The sequence below is a fragment of the Doryrhamphus excisus genome, linkage group LG10 (genome assembly GCF_037039965.1).
Source record: "Doryrhamphus excisus strain RoL-2023G ecotype Guam linkage group LG10, RoL_Dexc_Guam_v1.1, whole genome shotgun sequence".
NCBI lineage: Eukaryota > Metazoa > Chordata > Actinopteri > Syngnathiformes > Syngnathidae > Doryrhamphus > Doryrhamphus excisus.
In genome coordinates, this window is record NC_136366.1 from 11,739,093 (window position 1) to 11,755,305 (window position 16,213).

At 47.1% G+C, this 16,213-nt stretch overlaps 1 protein-coding gene across 3 annotated transcripts in view; it reads left to right on the forward strand.

Annotated features, from left to right (window-relative positions):
• The window catches only part of adamts6 (ADAM metallopeptidase with thrombospondin type 1 motif, 6), a 39,046-nt gene that overhangs the window by 1,739 nt on the left and 21,094 nt on the right, over window positions 1-16,213 (forward strand). For 2 of the 3 annotated variants that reach the window (XM_058064949.2, XM_078794108.1), the window contains exons 2-10: window positions 360-732; window positions 2,599-2,969; window positions 4,979-5,147; window positions 7,011-7,222; window positions 7,304-7,387; window positions 8,093-8,238; window positions 10,040-10,083; window positions 14,367-14,472; window positions 15,376-15,522. In XM_058064949.2, coding sequence (XP_057920932.2) covers window positions 633-732; window positions 2,599-2,969; window positions 4,979-5,147; window positions 7,011-7,222; window positions 7,304-7,387; window positions 8,093-8,238; window positions 10,040-10,083; window positions 14,367-14,472; window positions 15,376-15,522 — 1,379 coding nt within the window. In that variant the 5' untranslated portion in view covers window positions 360-632. Of the gene's footprint in view, window positions 1-359; window positions 733-2,598; window positions 2,970-4,978; window positions 5,148-7,010; window positions 7,388-8,092; window positions 8,239-10,039; window positions 10,084-14,366; window positions 14,473-15,375; window positions 15,523-16,213 lie in introns of all 3 variants that reach the window. The other variant, XM_078794107.1, reaches the window with a different exon arrangement.

Genomic DNA, 16,213 nt, shown 5'->3' on the forward strand with positions numbered 1-16,213 from the left:
TCCTGAGCCATTGATCCGGAGTACACTGACATCTATGCATGACTTGTAGGAGGATTTATTACTATTTTGGTCTGTCTTGTGTGGAAATGTCCCATCAGGACTCAAACACCCTCAGCATGGAAGCTAAAAAAACACACAAACTAAAGAGTACTTGGAAAGAGGCTGCAAAAAGCATTAATATTGACTTAATTATGCTTCAATAATGATATGGGGTGCATGAGAAAGTGAAGGGAACATTTATTTAGAAGCATATTGGCCAGCAGAGCAGCAACAGAACCGATGTTGTAATGGCAGTGAGGATGTTGGAGGTGATATTTGGACCAAGAAAAGAAAAACTCCAGCTTGCTTCCCTTTGGCAGGGATGTAAATGGACGGGCCGAGGCGAGCATCCCATCTAGAAGCCTTCGGAGCGGCACCTAGCAGCGTGATGGCTGGCGAGCTGCGGACATGACTCCTGAGGCGGCTGACACGTGGACGCCGCGCTCGGGATAAAACCTCAGCACCCGGGCGCAACCTTTTAACACACAAACCATGAAGCCGTTATGGTTTGGCCTCGAACTGAGCGCATATTTGTAATCCCACTGTAGTGCCCTCCTCCACCCCCGCCCCATGTCACAAGTTTCCCAAGAATTATGGAAATGTTGTGGAGGACGCTGACTTGGACATTCAGCCTGGTAGTCATGGCTGCTTCCCAATTTCAGAGCGTGGAGCGACTTTCACCCAACTCTCAAGGTAGGATGGCACGCTCTCTCACGCAATTATTAGTCTATTATTAGTCCTACGTATGCATGTACTGTATGAGCAAATGTTACATATGGCTGTCTAAATGAAGCATTTCCAAGCATGAAAATGTCCCATCCGTTCCAATCGAAATGTAAGGCATTCGGGAGATGTAAATGTCTTTGTAAATATGAATATATGGGTGTTATACCATGTCAGGGCTCTAATCATGTTCCAAAGTGTATTTAGAAGGTGGTAAACATGTCTTATGAAGTCTACTTTATTGGGTAATACACGTGTATAAAGGTGACTATAGGGGTGTTATTTTATGTCTAGAGGGCTTCAATCGTATTCCAGAGTGTATTTTGAAGGTGGTAAACAGGTTTCTTGTTTCTTTTGTTGTCTACTATATTGGGTAATAGTGTAAAGGTGACTATAGGGGTGTTAGTTCATGTCTAGAGAGCTTGAATCATGTTCCAAAGTGTATTTTCAAGGTGGTAAACAGGTTTCTTGTTTCTTTTGATGTCTACTATATTGGGTAATAGGAGTGTAAAGGTGACTGTAGGGGTGTTATGTCATGTGTGGAGGGCTCTAATCATGTTATGTTAGTGGATTTGGAAGGTGGTAAACAGGTTGAAAATATTCCATTTGTAAATGAGAAATCCTGCTTGTGTGAAATGGGGTCAGGAAGTAAATAAGTTGAGGGCTTACTGTACTGTACTGTACTGCAACATGTACTAAAGTTGTAGACAAAGTGTGTGTGGTTCTTCCTGAGGTGTAATAGTTCATCACAAGTACTTCTGGTGCTTCATGTCAGATTCCGGCAGATTGCTTCCTGTTCTGGGCTTTTATTTTACTATTCTGTTTCCTGTTTTCTGCAATGTACAGATGCTTTGCTCGGCAAGGTATCCACTCTTTGCGGAAATGGTTTCCCAGCCAGGATGTTTCCAGGACATTTTTGAGCCTGCCAGGTGACACTAGGTGACACGTATTAATACTTTTTGTCAGCTTCCGGTTGCTGGTTTTGTGTCTGTGCGCTCCATCCTTAACCATCTCTAAAAAGTGGCTAATGCTCGCAACAAGTCAGTTGGAAGCGCCGGGTGGCAAGACTGCCAAAATGTCATTGGCTACTTGCATCACACGGGGTGCTTTGCCTTTCTGTTGTCGTCAGCAGACGTACTGTACACATTGTACACACATTTTCCACAATGCATGGAAACCTGGTACCTGAGTCCATGTGGATCGGCATGACGCTGCCATAATGGTTCCTTGCTTTCTGGGAGAGCTACTTCATGATCACACCAAGTGACATGAAAACAGCAAGACGTTGGCTGACAGCGCTGTCCTCCTGCACCAATGACTACATCTCCCATGTGTCTGCTTCTTCTTTTCCATCAGTCATATGTAAGTGTTGTGCAACTCTCATTGTGCTATTTGAGTGTGTAAGACGCCAACGACTCACAATGCACTCAGCTGTCTTATCATACTCCTAAACGGGGCAAGAGAGGCCAAAGGGCTTCACGTAGACGTGCAGCCTTCTGTGACGGAAACGTACCACATCACGGCCTATGATTCTTGTTGAGTGAAATTGCCCGGTGATGACACACAGGCATTGTTGCGGCTCTCCAAAGCCTTGCCAAAGTAGAGCCACAGCGTGTGTGGCGCTCACACAGAGGAGCGATACAACACAGGCAGGAAATGTGGAAGGGTTTTTTTTTTGTTCCATCAATCCAGTACGTGGCTTTTTCAACTTTGTGGCCAGCGTGGTTGTCGCTGGTGTTTGGAAGGGAGTCGGGCGTAGAGGGTTGGTGTTGGACTAGTACCGATGGTAAATGTTGGAGTTAGGATCTCGTCAAACGTTCTTCTCTGCCTCCACAGAGGAGTTCCTGTCCTACCTGCAGCACTATCAGCTGACTGTCCCAGTTCGAGTGGACCAGAACGGAGAGTTCCTGAGCTACACTGTGAAGCACCACAGGCCCGGCCGACGGCGACGGGGCACGGTGGACCCCTCCCTGGGCCCGGAGGCGCCGGAGCCCCGGCTGTTCTACAGACTGTCCGCCTACGGCAAACACTTCCACTTGAACCTCACTCTCAACCCCCGCCTGGTCTCCAAGCACTTCACGGTGGAGTACTGGGGCCGCGACGGGCCGGAGTGGCGCCACAACACGGTGGACAACTGCCACTATGTGGGCTTCTTGCAGAACCGGCACGGTGCCACCAGAGTGGCGCTCAGCAATTGCAACGGCCTGGTGAGTCCTCCGCTCCGCACGAAAGCCCCCAGCGGGCGCCGTCCTCGCCTCGGCTAAGCGTAGCGACGCACAACAAAGCCATTGTTGTGTGCCGGACACAACCTTGGCGGGAGGCGACGCCGCTTGAAGAAAGTAATCTTTTAGTTTGGAGCATCACAGCTCCTCCGTGAACGTCACACGCTCATCCTCGTATTTCCCCTGGCAGTTGGAGGAATTCAAGTTAGCGAGTGAAGAAATGGATGAAATCTTAGCGGGCTTCAAAGCGAGCACGGGAGGTCCGGTTGCACGTGGAGCAAACATATTTAAAGCTCCGAGCCAAACATGTTGGCAGCAGCGTCATAAATTCAATTAGCGTTTGCTTCTCACAGCACCAAACATGGTCAGCCAGGCTCTGCGTGCGCTAGAATGCTACTTTCATTGGTGCCTTTGTTGCCTGCTTTCCAGTCACGCTTGGAATCCTCATCCTCGTCTTCATTGCTGGTTTGACTTCTTCACGGACGGCTTATTTACGTCCTCCACGCCCGCCGTTAGCATCCTTCTCACGCATGCTCAGGAATCTTGGAGGAGACCCAGGCACTTTGACTCCGCTTTGTAGAATATTACAATTACCGATGGAACCTTGCTTAGCAGCGTTCTTTCCTTCCCAAAGAGCCGACTCTAACCAAAACACACCCTAACACAGGGGTTTCAAACTCAATTTACCTGGGGGCCACTGGAGCTAGGGTCTGGGCGAGGCTGGGTCGCATCAGGTTTTCCCAAAAAAACCCAAAACGCATTTATTAAAAACAGAATAATGAATAAAACAATGAATAAACTTTGCTTTGGTTCCGATTTTCTACAAGAAAAGCTCTGATAAAACATTCCACTGTTCTCAAATATCTTGATTTTTATTTTTCTACACTAAATAAGATCAAGAATAAAGAAAATCAATCAATCAGTAATATATAAATATAATAATAATTAAAACGGCAAATAATTTTAAATTAAGAAACCACATATAGTTGGTGGGTAGACAAATTATTTTTTTCAGATTAAAATGAACAAAGCATTATTAGAGCCCTGTAGACATGACAAAACACGACTATAGTCACATTTATACTCTTTTTATTTACAACATATTGCGCAACTGCAGGGTCTTGAGACACATGCCAACTCGCAATTTAGAGCGCTAGCGACCTAAACGGTAGCCTCCAAGTTATTTCCTTTAAACTTAAAAAGCCAAAAACTTACCACTTCCACACGGATAGGGAGGATAACTATTAACAGTTATTTAACCTTTAACATGAACATTAAGCAAAAGTAATATTTTTTTCTGGATACATGATACCATACAGCATCCATATCAAACTTGCGCGGGCCGCACTAACATTAAACTTTCATATCAAGGCGGGGGCCTCAAACTAGTGTCCTGCGGGCCACATTTGGCTCGTGGGCCGCGTGTTTGAGACCCCTGCCCTAACACAATGTGTGAAATAGGAAGGACTGGTAGACATCTGATACATCCTAGCATTCCATGCTAGCTTGGCTGACGTGTTGGTGACTCGGTAGCGTGCTGCTCATGCTCTTTCCCTCCTTATCGGATTCACAGAAAGTGTGCAATAATTAACAAAACTAAAATAGACCTAAATTTGGGCACCTCAACAAAAAAATTACATCAATATTTGCAGAATTAAATACTTCCATCGCTTCCAATGAGGGTCTAGATTCCGGGTGACGGTATTTTTGACCATTCCATCTCCACTTGAGTCAGGTTTGATGGTTTCCAAGCATGCACAGGTTTTTAATCATATTTAGGTCTGGGGACTGAGATGGCCATTCCAGAACGTTGTACTTGTTCCTCTGCATCAATGCCTTCAGTCGAAGTTTAGGGTCATTGTCTTGTTGGAAGTATCAAGGCCCGGATACTTCAACTTTGTCACTGATTCTTGAACAATTCTTGTACAGTACCGATATAGTAAGTACAGTAGTGATATTTGTGTTGAATGTTTCCTTTTGTCTTCCACGAGAAGCACGGCGTGATCAGGACGGAGGAAGAGGAGTATGTGATCGAGCCACTGAGGAACATATCCTCCAGCAGTGCCTGGGAGCAAGAGGAAGCACAGCAACACGTTATTTATAAAATCTCCGCCCTGCCTTGGTCCGAGGAGCACAGCCGGGAGTTCAGCTGCGGCATTTCAGGTGAGTCGGCCTCCCAGTCGTCCCGGTAGCATCTCTAACCAGACACCTTGCTCACCTTTGACATCAGCATCGGGATGTTGCATTTCTTATCCTGCTCTGAGGTCCCCTGTGGTGGACAAGTTGGTGAAAGGAGGAAAGGAATCAAGCAGTGGATATTTGGGACAAAGTCTCATAAGAAGGAGCAAAAGTTTTGCCAGGAAGCTAGCATGCCCTTACACGTAGCATCTTTTTCCCACAGCAGCTGCTCATGAAGCAAGAAAGCTAGGTGAAAGGAGCATGCTCCATGGTGTGTTCATGCACGCCGCGTGGTGTGTTCGTGCACGCCGCGTGGTGTGTTCGTGCACGCCGCGTGGTGTGTTCGTGCACGCCGCGTGGTGTGTTCGTGCACGCCGCGTGGTGTGTTCGTGCACGCCGCGTGGTGTGTTCGTGCACGCCGCGTGGTGTGTTCGTGCACGCCGCGTGGTGTGTTCGTGCACGCCGCGTGGTGTGTTCGTGCACGCCGCGTGGTGTGTTCGTGCACGCCCCGTGGTGTGTTCGTGCACGCCCCGTGGTGTGTTCGTGCACGCCCCGTGGTGTGTTCGTGCACGCCCCGTGGTGTGTTCGTGCACGCCCCGTGGTGTGTTCGTGCACGCCCCGTGGTGTGTTCGTGCACGCCCCGTGGTGTGTTCGTGCACGCCCCGTGGTGTGTTCATGCAGTTTGTTGCATGAACCTTCATCTTTGCTGACACACACTGGAAGTACTGCAAGTACTGCCATTCATACTGCTTTACTCAGCCCTGGAATTTAAATTTGAAAGAGCTACCAGGCTATCACCAAGGAGATCACGAATGTCACTCTGGAGATGTCATGTGACATCAGTCAGCTGACATCAAGCTGCCCTCTTTATTGGCGCCTACTCCCACGTGGCAAAGATGAGGTCTCAACCTACACACCCAGACACAGCACTTTATGATGGATGAATAAGTGATGTAAAGGCCTATATGATGGATGGATGGATGAATAAGTGATGTAAAGGCCTATATGATGGATGGATGAATAAGTGATGTAAAGGCCTGTATGGTGGATGGATGACTGAATAAGTGATGTAAAGGCCTGTATGATGGATGGATGAATAAGTGATGTAAAGGCCTATATGATGGATGGATGAATAAGTGATGTAAAGGCCTATATGATGGACGGATGGATGGATGAATAAGTGATGTAAAGGCCTATATGATGGATGGATGAATAAGTGATATAAGGGCCTATAGGATGGATGGATGGATGAATAAGTGATGTAAATGCCTACATGATGGATGGATGGATAAATAAGTGATGTAAATGCCTACATGATGGATGGATGGATGAATAAGTGATATAAGGGCGTATAGGATGGATGGATGGATGAATAAGTGATGTAAATGCCTACATGATGGATGGATGGATAAATAAGTGATGTAAATGCCTACATGATGGATGGATGAATAAGTGATGTAAAGGGCTATATGATGGATGGATGGATGGATGAATAAGGGATGTAAAGGGCTATATGATGGATGGATGGATGAATAAGTGATGTAAAGGGCTATATGATGGATGGATGGATGAATAAGTGATGTAATGGCCTATATGATGGATGGATGAATAAGTGATGTAAAGGCCTATATGATGGATGAGTGAACAAGTGGTGTAAAGGTGTTACAGGCAGGCAGCCTAGGTGGCGCTAGAACAGGTTCCATCCATGTGAGAGGCAGATCCAGCACATGCTCATGGTTACTGAGTGAAGACATGTTCATGAGAGTTGCTGTGATTGTTTTGGTATGGATATCTCCATATCCCCACCCCATCCACTAAGGCGTTCTGCACTCCAACCTTGTTGTACAGACCTCATTAAAAGCCATGCCCCCAGCCCGGCCCCGGCCTCAGTGGGCCCCCACCGGCACCACGCCGCCGATATGCGGAACACGACACGCAGAAGCAGGCGCTCCATCAGCAGTGAACGCTTCGTGGAGACGCTGGTGGTGGCCGACAAGATGATGGTGGGTTACCACGGACGCAAAGACATCGAGCACTACATCCTGTCCGTCATGAACATTGTAAGTTTCATCCTGCTTCTCCATGGGGGGGTGGCCACCATCTGTCTGACTTTGTGTCGTTTCTTCTTTTCTGGAGGTCAGGTTGCCAAACTTTACCGTGATGCCAGTCTAGGAAATGTTGTCAACATCATCGTGACACGCCTCATTGTTCTGACGGAAGATCAGGTAACTTTCATTCTTCAAACATCACACTATGAATGGTCTGTTCCAGGGTCAAACTGTTGAAGCAAACCACTCAACCTTATCTTTAAAGGGGGCCTATGATGCTTTTCCACTTTTCTGACATAGTACTACATAGTATTACGTATTTAGAATGTTGTATAAGCATCACTATCAGAATCATCGGTTCCCTTTAAGGAAACATGCTCCTCACCACAATGATAAGAAGGTCCATTTAGCACTGATCAATCATGAGGTTCTACGTAGAGCTTGAAAATGCAAAAACAAGAAATGGGAGTGAGAGGAAAAAAAGCGTCACCTCCCTTCTTCTGTTAGTGTGTAGATGTTCTACTTAGAACCTCCTAAGCTCCCATAGTGCTGATGTACATTTTTACATTTCCAGCTGTTCTTGTCATTTGAATGTTTTAGAACCAAGGGGCATGGCCTTGCATCTTCACGCAAGTGCAAAAAGAAGTTAAGCTCCATTGTAATTTTGATGACAAATAGCGATGCAGCGACCACTGATCAGTATGCCCAATATATTGATAAAAGCCCTGGCCAATACCCAATCATTAATATCTTCAGAAAGATATTTGCACTCCCAAATGTTTGGTTGAGTCGCGAATAATGTGTCAGAGGTAATCACCATGGTAACCAAAGTGTCTGACATCCATCCCAAGCAAAGCGTGTGACGTACGTGCTTTCCCGCAGCCCAACCTGGAGATCAACCACCACGCCGACAAGTCTCTGGACAGCTTCTGCAAATGGCAGAAGTCCATCCTGTCCCATCACAGCCACGGAAACAGCATCCCCGAGAACGGCATGGCTCACCATGACAACGCCGTGCTCATCACACGGTGAGTGAGGTGGTGGTGGGGGGGGGTGAGGACTGATGGAACGTTGCTAGCACCAGGGTATTAACTTGCGGGAGCGCTGTGCTTATCGTCATCTTCTATGGCCTGCTACAATTTATCAAAGCAGGTATCAGGTGGAAGAGTCTGCCCTTCATAGCGCCACCCGCCTGTCAATCACCTCTCCCCTTCGCCGCTAACGCCGTCGACACTACACACAGCGCACGTGCTTCTTTTGCCAGCATATACTCTATATACACTCTACATATACTCTACACATACTCTATATAGTACACTCTACATATACTCTACACATACTCTATATACTACACTCTACATATACTCTACACATACTCTATATACACTCGACATATACTCTACACATACTCTATATACACTCTATATATACTCTCCATATACTCTACTCAATATGTACTCTAAACATGCTCTAGATCTACTCTTCACACACTATACATACACACTACACATACTCTATTCTCATACATACATATTCTCTACATTTACTCTATATACACTCTAAATATACTCTGCATATAGTCTATATCAGGGGTCGGGAACCTTTTTGGCGAAGAGAGCCATGAAGGCCAGATATTTTAAAATGTGTATCTGTGAGAGCCATATACATTTTTTTAAACATTGAATGCAATAAAATGTGTGCATTTTTATGTAAACCAACAGTTTTAGATAATGGGCTCTAATTACGTAGACCAGGCACACTACCCCACGCCAATGGGGTGTGGCCAGCACACTTTCGTGAGCAGCGCAGTGTCTAATAATAAATCAAATACTTGTTGCCATTAATACAACTTCTGCTGCTGCATAGTTTTGCACCATACTCAGTATATTTCATTCTTTTGGCCATCTTTGCCAGAAGGCTTGGTTCTGCAGCTTTAGCTAGGTGACTATTTGACTAAAGGAGAAAAGTTTATATTTACATGTTGACATCTCAATGACCGAGGTAGACTACCGCATTACCCAGTAATAATCAAGTTTTGGTGTTTGACCTGGAAAATATCAGGAAAGATGGATATGGTCGGCCGTATTGCAGTAGAAAATAGATGGACGAATTAAAATGCATAAGAAAGTTGTTGATTTTGAATATTATTTTTAATTTTTCTGTGATGTTTACTTTAAAATGTTAGCAAAAATAAATTTTTATTGTGGTAAGAAATGCTTGAGAGCCAGATACAGTCATCAAAAGAGCCCTACCTGGCTCCCGAGCCATAGGTTCCCTACCTCTGGTCTATATATTCTCTACATATACTCTACACATACTACGTATATATACTCTCTACATATACTCTCCATATACTCTACTCAATATGTACTCTAAACATGCTCTATATCTACTCTTCACACACTATATATACACACTACACATACTCTATTCTCATACATACATATTCTCTACATATACTCTACATACTGTATACTCTATATACACTCTAAATATACTCTGCATATAGTCTAATATATTCTCTACATATACTCTATATATACTCTACACATACTCTATATACGTACACTCTACTGTACATATATTCTACACATACTCCAAATATACTCTACTGTACTTATACTCTATATATACTCTATATGTAGCTATAGGTTGGTAGTGAATAGACGTAGCATAGTAGATATCTGCTGAGTCGGCATAGAGGTCTTTCAGGAGGTCCTGGCTGGAGTAGTCGTGGTGTTGTGCTGAAGTTCTTGGATTGTTTTTCCAGCATGTGCTGATCCAGACGAGGAAAGGATCATCACAGTGGTCTCTCTTGCCTGTTTGCAGGTATGACATCTGCACCTACAAGAACAAACCCTGTGGAACCTTGGGTGAGTAGAAGAAAGTGATGGGGAGAAGTCGGCGAGCGTGTGTGTGTGTGTGTGTGTGTGTGTGTGTGTGTGTGTGGCTTTAACGTTTGTCTCCAAGTGACTCATCCAACCTACCTTCATGCTGGAAGTGAGACCATTGGTAAAGCCTCCTGCTGTCTGTAGCTTCATGCTAACCAGCCCTGCCTATCTTGCACACTAGCATAGCCATGGCATGTTAAAGTGCTAAGATGTGTAGAGAAGCCTGCAAGTGATGGCCGTATACTGTACATAGGGTGAAGTGCAGAAAATGGGAGGCGTATTACCATCAATTCAAATACGCGTGGATGTCCTTCAGCAGGCAACGTGAAACCGGCCCAAGCTGCAGGAGGCTGATAAAGGATCTGAGATTGCTTGAAGCAAAAAAAAAAGTGCCCTCCCCCCCGACAAAAACCACCACCCTTCTCCTCCCTCAGCTGAAAGTTCATCCATCTTATCAGCGCAGAAGCCCTGCAGGCACCACAGTAGATCTTGGAGGGAATTTGGTGACAGACTGACCGCATTGGTCACATTCCCCCGTTCACTTTAACGGCCCCCGCATCTGCTCGGCTTCCTCGTTGTCTCCTACCCCCCCCTCCACCACCTTGTCAGGGATCATGCTCCAGGGTCGCATCTCTAACCTTTGGGGTCACAGAGTAATCACGGGGCTGGAGATAATACACAGTCCAAGCTGCTGTTAGCAAAACAATGTCCACACACACACACACACACACACATACACATTCTTGTAACTAATGGCAGAGTAGCCACCCCCCCCCCTTCTCTCTTCACCTTCAGGCTCCCCTTCTTGCCTCCAGTACTGTCAGCCTCCTGATTTGCGAGTCTATTCTTGTTTAGCCTCTTAGCAAAGAGGATCCAAAGGCCGTGCCTCTTTTAGCCGCCACTCAGCAGGGCCTTCATGCAAGCAGGCGAGAGCGGGGAGCCAGGGAGCGGTGCAGGCAGGTGTATTCCACCCCTCAACCCCCCCGCCGGGAGATCCTTTTAATGAGATTAGACACCTGAAATATCAACAACAGCAAACAAAGATGCTGCCTTGCCAAAGGATTTATTAGCTACGTTTAGCTAACACATCGATGCTTCTGCTGCGTGACAAAGGGTTTGTGATTGCAAACTGACTTGAAGGTCCCCTGTGACATCCAAGATGGTGGACCAGGAATATTTATACGTGCTTTATGACGCTTTACAACGCTACCATCTCCCTCACTTTACTTTGCAGACCAGAGGTGAGAAAACGAAACAAAACAGGCTTCACTGCACATCTTAACCTAAAGTTTGGAGCTCGGATTCCTGTTTTCTTCAGCAACGAGGCTAAGCTAGCATGATGCTGCTGTTCCAACATGAGTATAATGTTATAATGCACTTTAGCATCACGTAGCTATGCTAGTGTTTCTAACCTTTGTATTCCTACATAGCATGTAGCATATATTATCTTACATATGAGTGCAGATGATAAAGTACACTTCTTCTGGACACACACACACACACACACACACACACACACACACAACGTGTTCCCAGAAGGGCTGGGGAGTCAGAAGTGCGACCTGGACTGGTGGTCCTTGACCGTAACCCCCAAGACAAGATGAGATGTGGTCACTGTATCTACGGTATCATTTTAGCATTCCTTCAGGACCTCATCATCTCTCGGTAGAAGAGCCAAACAGTCCTTCATGATGTTTGCTAGCTCCTTCCCCACATCCAAGCCCATGGATCCTTTCATCGGCGTGTGGCTGAGATTTATAAGAGCGCTCAGCCGATTAGGAGGCTGCAATTTGGCGGAACACCGGGTTCTCCTGAAATGTTCTTCATATTTTTAGCATAGCGTTACTGATGGACAGAAAGAGAAAGCAAATTCCTTTTTTCCTTGTCATGACTCCAAACTGATATCTTCACATTTCCTTCCATCTTCCATCCCACTCTTGGATTCACAATCCTGCCATGCCAAAGTCTGTGGTGACCTTGGTATGGATCACCTTGGTAGTTGGACCACCATGTGTGAACGCTACATCATCTCACATCCCACCAGATGCTTATATCGCATGTTACATACATACATACATAGTCCATGCATCTTCATCAAGCTACAACGCCAGCTTCTTCTACACGTTCTGGCCTCTGTTTTACACACACGCACACACACACACACCCCCGGCAAACACACACACCTGCTTTGTGCTGTCACCTGATCCACGGTGCTCCCACCTGTAGATGGAATGTGTGTAGGATTGCCTCCTGACCTCTCTGGAAGAAAGGAGGTGTGACACCTGGATTGCAGGGGCTTCTCTCTGTCCCTCAGCCTCCTTCTCTTCTTCTCCTTGGGCAGCTGAGAAAGCAGGAAAACATCCATTAGTTCCTCTTCATGACAGCTTTTGTGGTGCGGCGGCGGCGCCCACGTTTCCTTTGGATGGAGATGTGGTCTCCTGGGCCGTGACACCATGTCCAAAGCGGCACCAGAATACTGCTAGGGAATCACTTGTCTGATGAGATTATTTGAAAGCGGTGGTGAAGGTCACATGACATCCGTGCACGTTTACAGCAAGAAAGAAAGAAAATGGAGATCTCCTTGGGAGACTACCGTCAGTCTCCTTGGGAGACTACCGTCAGTCTCCTTGGGAGACTACCGTCAGTCTCCTTGGTAGGCTATTGGAAGACTAATGTCAGTCCCCTTGGAAGACTAACGTCAGTCCCCTTGGAAGGCTATTAGAAGACTAACGTCAGTCCCCTTGGAAGGCTATTAGAAGACTAACGTTAGCTTTCTTGGAAGGCTATTGGAAGACTAACGTCAGTCCCCTTGGAAGACTAACGTCAGTCCCCTTGGAAGACTAATGTCAGTCCAATTGGAAAGCTATTAGAAGACTAACGTCAGTCCCCTTGGAAGGCTATTAGAAGACTAACGTCAGTCCCCTTGGAAGACTAACGTCAGTCCCCTTGGAAGACTAACGTCAGTCCCCTTGGAAGACTAATGTCAGTCCCCTTGGAAGGCTATTAGAAGACTAACATCAGTCCCCTTGGAAGACTAACGTCAGTCCCCTTGGAAGACTAACATCAGTCCCCTTGGAAGAGTAACGTCAGTCCCCTTGGAAGAGTAACGTCAGTCCCCTTGGAAGACTAACGTCAGTCCCCTTGGAAGACTAACGTCAGTCCCCTTGGAAGACTAACATCAGTCCCCTTGGAAGAGTAACGTCAGTCCCCTTGGAAGAGTAACGTCAGTCCCCTTGGAAGAGTAACATCAGTCCCCTTGGAAGACTAACGTCAGTCCCCTTGGGAGACTAACATCAGTCCCCTTGGAAGACTATTGGAAGACTAACGTCAGTCCCCTTGGAAGACTAACGTCAGTCCCCTTGGAAGGCTATTAGGAGACTAACATTAGTCTCGTTGGAAGACTATTGGAAGACTAACGTAAGTTCCCTTGGAAGTGCTATTAGAAGACTAACGTTACTCTCCTTGGAAGACTATTGGAAGAGTAACGTCAGTCTCCTTGGAAGACTGACGTCAGTCCCCTTGGAAGACTGACGTCAGTCCCCTTGGAAGACTGACGTCAGTCCCCTTGGAAGACTGACGTCAGTCCCCTTGGGAGATTATTAGAAGACTAACGTTAGCTTTCTTGGAAGACTATTGGAAGACTAACGTCAGTCCCCTTGGAAGACTAATGTCAGTCCCCTTGGAAAGCTATTAGAAGACTAACGTCAGTCCCCTTGGAAGGCTATTAGAAGACTAACGTCAGTCCCCTTGGAAGACTAACGTCAGTCCCCTTGGAAGACTATTGGAAGACTAACGTCAGTCCCCTTGGAAGACTATTGGAAGACTAACGTCAGTCCCCTTGGAAGACTATTGGAAGACTAACGTCAGTCCCCTTGGAAGACTAACGTCAGTCCCCTTGGAAGGCTATTAGGAGACTAACGTTAGTCTCGTTGGAAGACTATTGGAAGACTAACGTAAGTCCCCTTGGAAGTGCTATTAGAAGACTAACGTTACTCTCCTTGGAAGACTATTGGAAGAGTAACGTCAGTCTCCTTGGAAGACTGACGTCAGTCTCCTTGGAAGACTGACGTCAGTCCCCTTGGGAGATTATTAGAAGACGAACATCAGTCCCCTTGGAAGACTATTACTGGTAGAGAATGTCTAGAATGTTTTTGTCCTCGTCACCTGTGCCAAGTGCATCCGAAAGAAAGGAGTCCATCTTGTTTGTTTGTTTTTATTTTTGCAAGTCGTGTTTATTCAACGCGACCTTGGATTGTTTTGTGCAGGCTTGGCCTCCGTGGCAGGAATGTGTGAGCCGGAGCGGAGCTGCAGCATCAATGAAGACATCGGACTCGGCTCCGCTTTCACCATCGCACACGAGATAGGCCACAAGTAAGTGTGGCGTTTAGGATCAGTGGGAAGATGCCGGTATGATGGGACGTTAGGAAAACTAATGGCAAGGATTCAAAGGAAACAAACAAAAAAAATTTGCTTGGATTTGTCATTTTTATTGGTTGCCAGGCAGACTTTGTTGTAGCACAATTATGCAGTATGTGCCTTGTTGGTCGCTGAAAGAGCTGTACTAGTACTTTGTAGTACAGTGAATACTGTGTATTGTTGGACTTGGATGCGGTAGAAATGATTCTGTGCTTTATTTTGCTGACTCGGCGTCTGGCGACTCATGTCACGTGACTTTTTTTAAAGCGCTTTAGAAAGTCAGCGTGCTCGTGCCCGCGTGCCGCCCGGTGCGCACGTGCGCGCAGCTGCGGGCTGCTGATGTCGGCCAAAGATGGAGATTTCCTTTATTATGTCTCCCGTCTGCTGCCCTGGCCTTGTAAAAATACAAGATGGAGAAGAAAAACACAGCAGCCCGCCTGAGACGTCCCCCACGCAGCAGCGCCGGGTTTGTTAAAGACATTACAAGTCACATGACCTTCTCTCGCCATTGATTGTTCAGATGATTGCTTTTCATCGCTCAGCAGGGAAATACATTCTATGGCTCCTGGATGGGGGCGGGAGGGAAGGGGGGGATCTCCAGTAATTCATCTAAAGGATACCCCCCCATCCTCCACACCCCCCAGCTCGGCGGCCTGCTCAGACCCGCCGGCGCTGATTGACAGGCGAGGCATCAGGGTGGTGATTAGACGTTTTTCATTCCTGCCGAGCTCCAGACAGGGGTTGACCCCTGACCCCTGGCTCTCCTCCGCACAGCTGTTTCACAGATCTTTACGGGAGGGGTGGGGGGGCCGCCGCCGCCGCTTTGCTCGCTCTCATCCGTCTGCTTTCTCCTCTCAGCTTCGGGATGAACCACGACGGCATTGGGAACTCCTGCGGCACCAAAGGCCACGAGACGGCCAAGCTGATGGCGGCCCACATCACGGCCAACACCAACCCGTTCTCCTGGTCCGCCTGCAGCAAGGACTACATCACCAGCTTCCTTGAGTAAGTGAGCGTGTGGAACCCGTCTAAGCAGCCATGAGTTGTTTCTTCTCCTGGCAGACCATAGGAAAGGCGTCTTTTAGGGGGGGTCTCCAGCTGACATTCCAGGCCAGCAGGGGGCAGACTGTGGGGATGTTGGTGGTTAGGAAGCCATCATCTCATAAATCCACGTGTGACCACAACATTAGGTACATTAGGTGATCATGCAATTAACAGAAAGAGGTCATGAATGAGGTATTTTTTTTGTACTTCTAAATGTTATACCTGCTGGCGCTCCAGTACGCTCGCTGCGGTCCGACCTCCTTGACGGTACGCCGGTGTGCTCGCTTCACTCTGCAGCGTCTAGCTAATGTGGCGCCCCTCGCCGCTTGAAGGACAGGTCCAACACTACGATGGGGAGCACGGGGGGGTCTAACGGGGCTGGCACGGTAAAAACGTGCATGGGCCCCAAAGTCAGACGAAGCCAGACAAAACATCTGGAGTCGGCCTTGGGCGTCTGGCAGAAAGCGGATACCCGTGGTCCTGACTGGAGCTCCTTGCCCAGGCCTCGCACGTCACGGCTGCTTCTCGACCAGAACCGCTCTGACGTCACCAACGTCCTTTCTGTACGCTTGGAAAAAGAAATTCCTAATGACGGCTCAGCCAAGGTAGAACCTGGAGAACTTTGCTAGGGTCTGGTTGATGGATTGGATTT